The sequence below is a fragment of the Geotrypetes seraphini genome, chromosome 11, assembly GCF_902459505.1.
Source record: "Geotrypetes seraphini chromosome 11, aGeoSer1.1, whole genome shotgun sequence".
NCBI classification, from domain to species: domain Eukaryota; kingdom Metazoa; phylum Chordata; class Amphibia; order Gymnophiona; family Dermophiidae; genus Geotrypetes; species Geotrypetes seraphini.
In genome coordinates, this window is record NC_047094.1 from 126,330,665 (window position 1) to 126,343,482 (window position 12,818).

Below are 12,818 nucleotides of genomic sequence, written 5' to 3' on the forward strand. Positions count from 1 at the left end.
TTGGAAGTACATCAGGTTGAAGTGGGGTCAGAAAAATTTGTCAAAAAAATAAGTGTTTATTGACTTTCTAAATGTTTGGTACAAAAGTGCATTTGAGATGAAGTTGGTTAAACATTTGCTCCATTTTCCAGCTTGGAATGATAGTGTTCTATCAAGGTATCTCTTGTAGGTGCAGCCCTTTAGGGATGGAAAATCAAACAAGTAGGTACTGCGTGTATTAGTTGTGCCTGGGAATTCGAATTGGTGAGACAGATAGGATAGGGATGAACCTGTCATGGTTTTGAAGCAAAGGCATGCAAACTTAAAAATGACCCTTGCTTCCACAGGCAGACAGTGTATTTTTTTGTAATATGGGCTTACATGGTCTGATTTCTTGAGGCCATAAATGAGACGGACTGTAGCATTTTTGATGATTCTCAGTCGTTTGATGGTTTTCTTGAGAGAGCCCAAGTATATAATATTGCAGTAGTCTAAGGTACTTAAGATCAGGGATTGAACCAGCAGTCGAAAGAAAAAGAAATTGAAGTATTGTTTAATGGTGCGAAGTTTCCATAGAGTGAGAAAGCATTTTTTGACTTGAACATTAGTGTGATCTTCAAATGTCATGCTTCGGTCCAGGGTGACGCCAAGGATTTTGGTTGTGGGATTAATTGGGTAATCTGATCCATTTAGTCTCATGGAGGTGTTCACAATCTTGTTATTAGGACTTGCCAAGAAGATCTTGTTTTTTTCGGGATTCAATTTTAGTTTGGAGTGCATAGTCCAATGTTCTACCTTGGTCAGGATGGAGGAGATGAATTGTTCTGTCTCTTGGATCAATGAGGTTATGGGAATAATAATTGTTATATCATCCGCGTATATGTACGATTTCAGTTTTAAATCAGATAGCATATTTCCCAATGACGCCATGTAGATATTGAAAAGTGAGGGGGAGAGTGGGGAGCCCTGTGGCACTCTGCAGGGATTGGACCAAGCTTGAGAGTAGGTTCCTTCGCTGTAGACCTGGTATGTACATTTTTTTAGGAAACCCGTGAACCAATTTAGTACCTGTCCGGAAATGCCGATGGAATCAAGGCACCTAAGCAGGATGTCATGATCAACAAGGTCGAAGGCATTGCTCAGGTTGAACTGCAGTACCAGTGCACCTTTTTCTCAGGAAAACAAATGGAAAAGATGGTCAGTCATGGAGGCCAAAATTGTTTCAGTGCTGTAATTTGTTCGGAAGCCAGATTGAGAATCGTGTAGAATGTTAAACTCTCTAAATATTCCGTGAGGTTGATGTTAACTAGACCTTCCATTAGTTTAAGAAAGAATGGTATGTTGGCAATGGGTCTGTAGTTGGCTGTCAAGGAAACGGACTCCTTTGGGTTTTTGATAATAGGAGTCACGAGGGAATTTACCGGGAATTTAGCGGTACGCATGCATGATGAAACCCAGTTAAAAAGTTCAGCCTTGAAGGAGATAGGAGCTGTTTTCATAATAGTCGGTGGGCAGTTATCCAAGAGGCAATTGGATTTTACATATTTTGAGTAAAGCTTGAGGAAGTGGCTCCAGTCTGGGTTTTCAAAGTGATTCCAGGTCATATCAACAACTCTACCTTCTTTGTCTAAGGCAGGAAACATAATAGGTAAATCTATGCTTGAACCTGCAAGAGACGATCTCAATTTGTGGATTTTTATAGCGAAAAAAAGTCAGTTAAAATCGCCGCAGGAGGTGGAGAGTCTGTATTGGAGCGCTTGTGGAATTCAATATCAAACAAAGAATTGACTATTTTGAAGAGTTCATGACTATTTAAAGTGGGAGAATTAATTTTTTGGGAGTAAGGTTTGCTACGTTTTTCTTTGATCATTATTTTGTATTCTCTAACCTTTAGTAGCCAAATAAGTCAGATAATGACCCTACCTGCGAATGTCACATATAACAAACTGCCCCAGCACCCAGAACTATTTTCCTGCAATTATCTTACTACTCCACCAATTGCTGCAACCTTAAGTCTCATCTGCTAATACTGTCTATACATAGACCTTCATTCTGTTAAAGAATAGGATCCTACTGTGCACTCTTATGACCTCTATATGGAGGCAATCTATAAATAAGTATCCCAAGTGGTAGTAAATTATAAATGGAAACAAACTAGCATACCACTGTAACCATGAAGTGCATCACACTCTTCTACCACGGTCTCAGAACTGGAGCCTACGCATGGTATTTATATCACAAACTCGAGTGATCAGCGTAGCAATTTAGCTCCCTGCTCCAATCATTGACCGCTTAGGTTTTAAAACATATAAACTTTAATAATTTAATCTTAAAATATTTCTTGTAGAAACTTTTTTTTATATATACTTTTAGTTCATTTTATTTTAATTCATTTTATAGAAAACCTCACTATCAGTGCAAATTTGCCCACATTGTATGCACTATTAAGGATTTGAAAAAATGACAAGCTCCTTATCTTTAAATAGCGCTTGTCTCTGGATATCTTTTTTTCAGCAGTGCTCAAATCAAGTTTCAAGTTTCAAGTTTATTAAATTATTTGATTAAACGCTTTTCAGGATACAAAGCGTTTTACAAAGAAATAAAATTGGATTTCTTAAATCACAAATACATCGTAAATAAAAATAATTACTTTAAAAATAAAAAATAATAAAAAAAAACGAACTGGGGTAACAAACACATGAAACAGTAGGAAAGGAGGGAAAAGAAAAAATACAATTAAAAAAAAAAAATGTGTTAATCAGATTAGGTTAGAACATAAGGATGATGTGAGAAAAGAATTTGCAAACATGAAAATCTAAAAAGAGGGGATATATAATCAAAGTTTAATACAAAACGATGAGATTAGGAATCAACCGGAAAATAAACTTTTAGTTAAAGGCTTCTTTAAAAAGAAAACACTTTAAACTATTTTTGAATTTTTTCAAATCTTGTTCAAGTCTTAAATAAAGAGGGAGTGAGTTCCAAATAGTAGGAGCTGTAACCGAAAAGATCAGGTCACGGCGAGTACCGATGATTTTTAAAGAGGGAACATATAGGGACGCTTGTGAGGATGATCTGAGAACTCTTGACGGGCTGTAAGGAATCAGAAGCCTATCTATAAATGCAAGAGTATTATTTCTTATTGTCTTAAAGACTAATAGTGCTATTTTATATGTAATCCTATATGGAATTGGTAGCCAGTGAGCGTTTTGAAGCAGAGGTGTAACATGATCGAATTTTTTTGAACCTGAGATTACCTTTATTGCAGTGTTTTGTATGATTTGGAGGCGCCTTATATCCTTAAGATATGCCCCCTTTAACAAGGAATTGCAGTAGTCTAGTTTTGAAATCACTAGAGAGTGAATTAAAGTATTGAGCGAAAATGAATCGAGAAGGGGAACCAATGAACGAATCATTCTTAGTTTATAGAAACAATTTTTCACCAAAGCACTGATGTGTAATCGGAAAGTAAGATTATTGTCTAAAATGACGCCCAAGATTTTTGTATTGGTAGTGAGATTTAGGGGTATGTTATCTATTAAGATTGGGTTGATGAGTTGTACACCTTCTTTCCCTGAGAAAAGCATAGATGTAGATTTATTGATACTTAAAGAAAGTTGCACAAGCCAGTATTGCACAAGCCGACGCGGCCAGCGTTTCGCGGACTCACTGTTTGTCCGCTGCTTCAGGGCCAGCACTGCAGCATTCAATTAGCATTCAGTTCCAACGTCAGTATTTGAAAAATTGGAACTGAATGCTAATTGAATGCCGCAGTGCTGGCCCTGAAGCAGCGGACAAACAGTGAGTCCGCGAAACGCTGGCCGCGTCGGCTTGTGCAATACTGGCTTGTGCAACTATTTGAGCACTGCTGAAAAAAAGATATCCAGAGACAAGCGCTATTTAAAGATAAGGAGCTTGTCATTTTTTCAAATCCTTAATAGTGCATACAATGTGGGCAAATTTGCACTGATAGTGAGGTTTTCTATAAAATGAATTAAAATAAAATGAACTAAAAGTATATATATAAAAAAAGTTTCTACAAGAAATATTTTAAGATTAAATTATTAAAGTTTATATGTTTTAAAACCTAAGCGGTCAATGATTGGAGCAGGGAGCTAAATTGCTACGCTGATCACTCGAGTTTGTGATATAAATACCATGCGTAGGCTCCAGTTCTGAGACCGTGGTAGAAGAGTGTGATGCACTTCATGGTTATAGTGGTATGCTAGTTTGTCTCTATATGGAGGCAACCAGTTATAGAATTGCCTCCATGATGGCCCAGTCTTCATCCTCTAGGAACTGGCAGATAAAGATACTGAAATTAATAGGCCTGGATGTGTTGACAATATTGTAAGAGGTTAGAACATGATATTGCCAAATATATCAACTCACTTTACATTATCCACTTTTCTTTCAGAAAAATGGTCATATGGAAGTGGACAACCCAATATTAAAGGTGGAGCGGTTAAAGGTGAGAATGCCAATGGTGGTGAATTTATAGTGTTTTCCTCTTGTAAGGTATGTTTTACATATATAAAAATTGCTATTATGAAACTTGTATATATGAGGGTCAATTGAAAAGTTTCCAGCCTAATCAAGAATGCAACTTTTTTTGGTGGGAAAATGAAATTTATTTTTAACATAGTCTCCTTTTAACCCAATACATTTGCTTCAACATTTTTCAGTAAAATACGAAACATCTAAACAGGAAAAATAGCTATTTACAGCATCTATGTCTGCAGAATCTGAAGAAAATTTTTTTTTCAGGTTCAGAGACAGAAAGAAGTCACATGGGGCCAAAACCAGAGAGTAAGGTGGATGAAGAATTAATTCAAACCACCTTCATGCAATTTTGCCATCATAATTGTTGATTTGTGAGCTGGTGCATTGTCAAGGTGGAAAATAAGTTTCTACTTGGCCAAATGAGGACGTTTTGTCTTGATTTCAGTGCTTAGACATTGTAATAAGCCAGAAGAGTATTTTTGGTCAATGGTTAGCAAACACGACAATGAAAACAGCAAAATCACTTCTAGTAAACTACTGGAAGAGGATATCTAACCACAATGATGCCAAGTCTCAGAGACCGATAATTCAAGCCAATCTTGCTGAAAAATAATTTGGTCAAGATCTCAATCATGGGCTAATGGCATGGAAAAGTCATAGGCTTTTTAACTTATTTATATAAAACTTTTTTAGATTTTTTTGTCTTTAAGCTTGTAATTTAAAGCCTTAAAGTATTTTTATAATAAAGCATCCAATAATGCAAAGATAGTGCATAACCGTGAAAAGGCACTTAGCTTAATTATGAAACGGCACTGCATTCAACCCAACGGGGCCACCGTTTCACCTGTGAGGCTTCGTCAGGGGAAAAAACCAATCGCAGTGCCTAAAAATAAAATATAATGAAATATACTTCAAAACAAGTTCTTTAAGCACAACTTGGATGCATACGTTAAACAAGTTCAAATACAGTAATTTTTAATGGAAACAGCAAACTTACGGAACGCTTGCAACCTGGACATTTGCTTAAAAAATGGTGTCAGATTGAAAAAGACGCCGAGAAGTTTAAATACCCTGGTCAAAAGGAGGCGGCGAAAAAAGCCGCGTCTGTGCATGTGACATCAAAAGAATGAAAGCGTGATGACGTGACACTTACAATGAACATACAAAAAAATTTTCTTTCTTCAGTCACAATTGAAAAACCAGCACTCTATCACAATTGTAAAACATGATAAGTATTCTGTTAGTTAGAACCGAAAATCTGTCTAAAAATAAACAGACCAGTCAATCTTGTCATTGAGGCCTTGGGGTTGAAGTGATTGTAAAGTGAAAATCCAATACGTCTCGCGGCGTTTTAATGTAATCGTTCAATCTCCCCCCCTGGGATTTTTGGTTACTGTATCAATGATGCACCCTTTGAGCATATTGAAAGAATGGGATGCTTCTATATAGTGCTGAACTAAAGGTTGTTTGGTTTGCATTCTTTTGATGTTCGATTTATGTTCAGCCAGGCGAGTTCTAAAAGGTCTTGTTGTCATGCTGACATAAATCATTGGACAAGGGCACATGATGACATAGATCACATGGTCAGATTGACATGTACTAAACTGTTTAAGTCTATAAGTCATTTGATTTATTGGGTTAATGAATGCTTTGGATGGTATAGAAAATTCACAGAAAGAACAATGTCCACATCTATGATGCCCAATAGGAAACAAAGAGCTGTTAGATCGAGAATCTGTTTTGGTATTGAAAAACTCTTTTAGATTCTTTCCTCGTGAGAATGCAAATCTTAATTTGTTATCCTTAAAAATAGGAAGGGATTGGATGATGCTTCAGTGTTTGCGGATAATTTTTGTAAGCTGAGAACTAGAGGTTGAGTGTTTCAGTACACACGTAACAACAGGATCATCTGATCCATCTGATTTCTGGTCTTCTTTCTCATTCAATAAGAGCTCTCGGTTATTATATTTGGCTCTTTTATAAGCATTTTTGATTACTTGAGAAGGATAGCCTCTAATTTTGAGTTTCTTGCTCAATTGAGTTGCTTGAATCTTGAAATCAGACTTACGTGTGCAATTACGACGTAATCTCAGCATTTGTGAGAATGGTAGACTGTTTTTTAAGTGTCTAGGGTGACAACTCGAATATTCAAGAAATGTGTTCTTAGCTAAAGGTTTCTCGTAAGTCCGTGTAATGAATAAAGAGTCTTCAATAGTGATTTCCACATCTAAATAATGGATACGCTTGAATGAAAAGGAGACAGTAAACTGTATGTTGTTGTTACAAGTGTTGAGCCATGTAACAAATGACAGCAAAGCTTGTTCAGAACCCTTCCATAGAAGGAACACGTCATCAATGTATCTCCACCAAGTGTGGATCAAATGTTCAAATGGAGAATTTAGTATCCATTCATTTTCAAACGCAATCATAAACAAGTTCGCTACAGAGGGGGCAAACGTCGCCCCCATAGCTACTCCTCGAATTTGTTTGTAGATACTACCATTGAAGCCAAAAAAATTTTCACACATGGCTAGCGTGGCTAAACTGACTATGAAATCAGTAGGTATAGATTGAGGTTTAGGCTGAGCCTCCAAAACATTCCTAATGATGTCAATTGCATCCTGTTGAGGAATTGATGTGTACAAAGCAGAAACGTCTAGGGTAACCATTAGAAATGGGCCGTCTTGAACTTCAATGGCATCTAGTTTATTCAAAAAATCTTTAGAGTCCCTGATATATGTTTTGCTTTTGGGAACCTCATATTTGATAAATTGATCGACAAACCTAGATAGAGGCTCTAAGATAGAACCTCTTGTGGATGTAATAGGTCTATATGGAGGATTGACATGATCTTTATGAATTTTGGGCAAAAAATAAATGTTAAGAATGACCGGATTGTTAACATTCAAAAATCGGTAATCACGTTTAGAGATGAAGCCTGCCTTAAGGGCTGAGTCAGTAATCTTGCGTATTTTGCTTTGAATCCTTTTGGTAGGATCCAATTTGATTTTGGCATACGAATCAATGTCCGCTAGATGTTCAAAAGCTTTCTTGTTATATGTATTCACATCCTGAATAGTGATGGCGCCTCCCTTATCCGCAGATATGATGATAATGTTATCGTTATTTTGTAAGGAAGCAAGAGCTTTGTGTTCTTCCAATGAAAGATTGGATTTGTATTTTTGTTTGGTCGGTTGTCTGAACATTTTGCTACAATCTTGAATAACTAATTGTTTAAACACATTAAGTGTTGGATCCATGAGTCCAGAAGGCTTCCATGTGGATTTGGAGGCTAAAATAGTACTGTCAGAATGATTGGTCTTAGCTGCAAAGAATAATTTGATCTCCAGAAGCCTGGTAAAACGTTCAAAATCAATGTTAAACTGAAATTCGTTAGAAGGAACAGTAGGAACAAATGAGAGTCCATGTTCTAATAACTCTATTTCTCTAGAGTCAAGATTATAGTTGGATAGCAAACACGACACCCATCATGCATTCAATTTCTTCATGCCCAAATATTTGTGTAGGATGGTGTGTACACATTCTGATGAAATGCTAGAAGCTTCTGCTGTATCATTTAGGATCAACTGATGATCTTCCATCGTCTCCCTTCACTGTACCGGATCCTGCTCCCTGCCTGCTTCTTTGGTGGGAAGCCCCACCCACTTTTAACTCAGGCTATCTTCAGCCCTCTCTCAGCTCTATTAAGGGGCTCAGAGGGCCACCGTGTGTTTCAGAACCCAGCACAGTGAACGGGAAGGGAGGCCACATCGTCTCCCCTCACTGCACCGGATCCTGCTCCCTGCCTGCTTCTTTGGCGGGTAGCCCCATCCACTTTTAACTCTGGCTCCCTTCAGCCCTCTCTCAGCTCTATTAAGGAGCTCAGAGGGCCACTGTGTGGTCCAGAGCCCAGCACTGCCCTGCAGAACAAGGGAGAGGAAGGATGAAGGTTCCCTCCATCTTGTCCCTCCATCCTCCGCTCGATGCCACTCCAGACGTGAGGACTGGGCCTGGCTCTGCCCACAGCAGAGTTCCAGTTCCTGTTCAGCTTTATTTGATGGCAGCTGAAAAGTTTAATCGCAGAACAGCAAGGCGAAGGAGGAAGGTTCCTTCCATCTTGTCCCTCCGTCCTCTGCCTGATGCCACTCCAGTCCCCCCTACAACAAAAAATAATCCTACCCATACCACAAAGAAAAAAAAAAAAAGAAAACAAGTTTCAAGTTTATTCATGGCTTGATATACCGACCATCACAAGTCTCTGGGCAGTTTACAATGTTAAAAAATTAAAAAGGTCTGATATTATTTGTGATTTGGGTGAGGTAAAATAAAAAGAGGGTATGCCTATAACTATAACAAATTATTACTGATTAGAAACAAGAGGTTTGGGGGGATAGGGAAGTTTTAATTACAATGATAAATAACAATAAAATGAAGGGTAAAGGGAAGGGAAGTAGCAAGATGGAAACAGGGATGTTGCTTCTTAAAAGCTTTTTCCCTCTCCCCTCCCCCCCTAAACTCCCTCACATACACACCAACCAACCTACACCTCTCAACTCTACAAAATGAAGATAACAAAACAGAAACAAATAGTCATCATCCTGCTACTCTTGATCCTAACAAACCAGAAAGCAAAAGGAAACTATAACTCTCCAATTCCAGTTTTAGTAACAAGTAATAGAAATCACCACTCAGCAGGGAGAAATCATTTAAATGTAGTTGACTACTTCTCCTGCATGCACCACAGTATGCCCTAGACCTGCGGGAGAAGACCTACAAACACCTCCCAAAACAATCACAGGAACAAACCCCCACACCTCCCCAATCAAACAACTTCATCTACCCCAAAATTTCAAGGAACACTAAAACAGAATTTATATCAATAAAATGCGCATACATGAATATCAGATCCCTAGGCCCAAAAACTGAGATTATAAGGGACTGGATAGAAACAGAAAAATTAGGATGCTTCTTTCTCACAGAAACATGGCTAACCTCAGACACTGACCCCAGAATAACAGAAGTGTGTCCACAAGGCTACAAAATGCAAGTAGTTTGCAGAGACAAAAAAATGAGGGGAGGACTAGCTATCCTATCCAAAAACACTCAAAATATAGCCCTACAGGAAAAAGCCTCTACCCCACACAATAATCTACTCGCATGCCAACTATCGAGCCTCACACTCAAAGGAACCTTAACATGCCTACTTTCCTACAAAACACCAGGAAAATGGAACATAGCAAAATCAGAATTTGAAGAATTTATTCTCAGAAACTCCCTCACATCAACATACAACCTAATCCTGGGTGATCTTAACCTGCACCTAGAAGACGAATCTTCCAATCACACAGAAAACCTCCTCGCATTCCTCAAAATCCTTTCCTACAGAATCCTGGACCCACAAACCACATACAAAAAGGGCCACCAACTCGACATAGCTGCCTTCATATCCCAAACATCCACCACACAAGAAATACACACCATAAACGGAACATGGTCTCACACCCTCTGGTGAGAATACTACAGGTACACCTTCAAAATCAACTGGACACAGGGCAAAACCAAACAAAATAACCAAAGCTTAACATACGAAAGACACAAAAAGATCGACCCACTTAAATTCTGGAACAAAGTAGACACCATGATCCAAGATGGCAACCCCAAGGATTTCCTAAATTACTGGCACACTCTAAGCACAGCCATCCTTGAAGACATGACACAACCACAAATAAAAACCAGAATGTGCAGATGCTCAGACAAATGGTTTGACAACGAACTACTACAACTCAAGCGACAATGCAGAGGTCTTGAAAGAGAATGGAGAAAAGACAACCAAGAACACACAAAAACAACCTGGAAAATACTGAACAAACAATACAAAGGCTAAAAGAAAATCATACTACATCAGTCAAATAGGCACAGAAATCTAAGACACCCCAAAACTTTTCAAACTACTAAAGGAACTCACAGACACCAAACCCTACCTAGCCACTAAAACCGCCCCTCCCCCACAAGAAACCAACTGGCTGAATTCTTCAGAAACAAAATCTCAACAGCCAGAAACACTTTCACTGGGACCCCAAGCCATCTTGACAAATCTCACTACCACCCATAGAAAAAGAGGCCTATGCAGCAGACAGAAACTTCCCAAACTTACAATGGCCCAACCTAGAAAGACTCTACAACAAATACAATCATGCAGCCTGTGACCTCCACCACTGCCCCTCATATCTGTTAAAACCAGCCAGCACTAAATTCTGCACCCACCTCATGCAGTGGATCAGTTACATGCTAACAGAGGGCCAATTTCCACAAGACCTTTCCTAAATCATCATAACCCCTATCCTGAAAGACCCAAAGGGAGCTACAGATCAGCCATCCAATTAAAGACCTACAGCCTCCATACTGCTGTATGTCAAGTTAATGGAAGGCCTCGTAGCAAAACTTCTCACCAAATACTTAGAAAACCATAACATACTCCACTCCCTCACAATAAGGCTTCAGATGCAACTACAGTACAGAAACACTACTAGTCTCCCTCTCAGACACAGCCAAACAACACCTAAGTAAAAGCAAAAAAATGCTACTTATACAACTCGATCTCACAGCGACATTTGACCTAATAGATCACAACATCCTACTACAAACACTGGAAGCAATAGGAATCGCAGGCAAAGTCTACAATTGGTTTGAAGGATTCCTCTGCTCAAGAAAATACAGAGTTAAAGCAAACATGGAACAGTCAGAATCCTGGAACAACCCTTGCGGAGTCCCCCAAGGCTCCCCACTATTTCAACACTCTTCAACCTTTACATAGCCATACTTGACACATGCTTAGACGAAATAGGCATAACCTCATACAGCTATGCAGATGACATCACCATCCTCCTACCTTTCGACCAAACCAACCCCAACACAACGAACAAACTACACACTGTACAAGAAACAGTGTCAAAATGGATGGGAGACCACAAATTAAAGCTGAATCAAGACAAAACCAACTTCTTACTTCTAGAAAAAAACAAAACGCCAACCATAACAAACCTAGAAATAGACTCCATCAAATACCCCAAGCAACCCAACCTAAAATTGCTGGGAATAATGATAGACAAAGGCTGCACCATGCAACTTCAAACCTGAAAAACAATCCAGAAGGCATTCGCAACCATGCACAACCTAAGGCAAATCCGAAAATACTTCAAAAATGAACAATTCAAACTCCTGGACTACTGTAACATCCTATACCTGTCATGTCCAACCAACATGCTAAAACAATTACAAACAGTCAAAAATACAGCTCTTAGACTGATTTACTCGCTGAAAAAATATGACCATATTACCACCGCTTTCCGAGATTCACACTGGCTTCCAGTACAAGCATGCATACCCTGCTCCCTATTCAAAGCCCTAAATGGAAACAGACCAAGCTATCTGAGCAACCGCCTAATCAGGAGAAACACATCCAGACCAAGGAGAACTCATGCACAATCTACCCACCCCCCAATCAAAGGTATACAAAGCAAAAAAAGTATACGACAGACTATTAGCCACCTGAGCAGTGAAACTAGACCGCCACCTCTCCAATCTGCTGACTACGACGCCCAACTACAAAACATTCAGGAAAGATCTTAAAACTTTTCTATTCAAGAAATTTGTCAAATGATCTAACTAAACCTGATCCACCCTCCACAGATCCCAACACATACTACATCTATTAACCATGGGGCTCTTAATCGAAAGAGAAAAACATCCAAAAACCGGCCTAAATTAGCACTTAGACGATCATAAATGAAAGATGTCCAAGTGCCGATAATCAAATGTGTTTACAAATGTGTTTACAAATGACCTAGGCCTTCCCAGTGCCGCTGAATGACCAGAGCTAAACGGGGCATTTCAGGAGGAGTGTCGAGGGTGGGATTTGGGCGGGCCGTGGGCCGTGCTAGACTTAGTCATATTGAATGTATAACTGAAAGTTCTACAACACAGCCTAGACGGAACTTGAACGTTGTGACTTAGGCCATTTAAAACATGGTCTAAGTCACAAAAAACAACCTAAAGTGACCAGATAAGCACTTCAAGCACAAAGTACAGACCCCACATACTACCCCAGTGATCACTGGCCCCCCCCCCAATAAAAATTGTAATACTTTAAATATCTGTCTCCAGAACATCAGCACTTGGCAGCCTGGCATAGGAAAGCCTAGTCGAGTTGCACAGAGGCATTTTAAGTCGTCTTGGGGGTGGATTAGGGACCCATGGAGAGCAGGACCCAGGCTCATAAGCCACATTAAATACTGCATTCATGGTGCAACATGTGCACTCCCCCAAAAAAACCCAAA

The 12,818-nt window shown here is 39.1% G+C and overlaps 1 protein-coding gene across 1 annotated transcript in view; it reads left to right on the forward strand.

Annotated features, from left to right (window-relative positions):
* LOC117368880 overlaps positions 1-12,818 on the forward strand; it is a 499,867-nt gene that overhangs the window by 23,096 nt on the left and 463,953 nt on the right. The window contains exon 3 of the mRNA XM_033962624.1: positions 4,397-4,450. Within this exon, the coding sequence (XP_033818515.1) occupies positions 4,397-4,450 (54 nt within the window). The remainder of the gene's footprint in view (positions 1-4,396; positions 4,451-12,818) is intronic.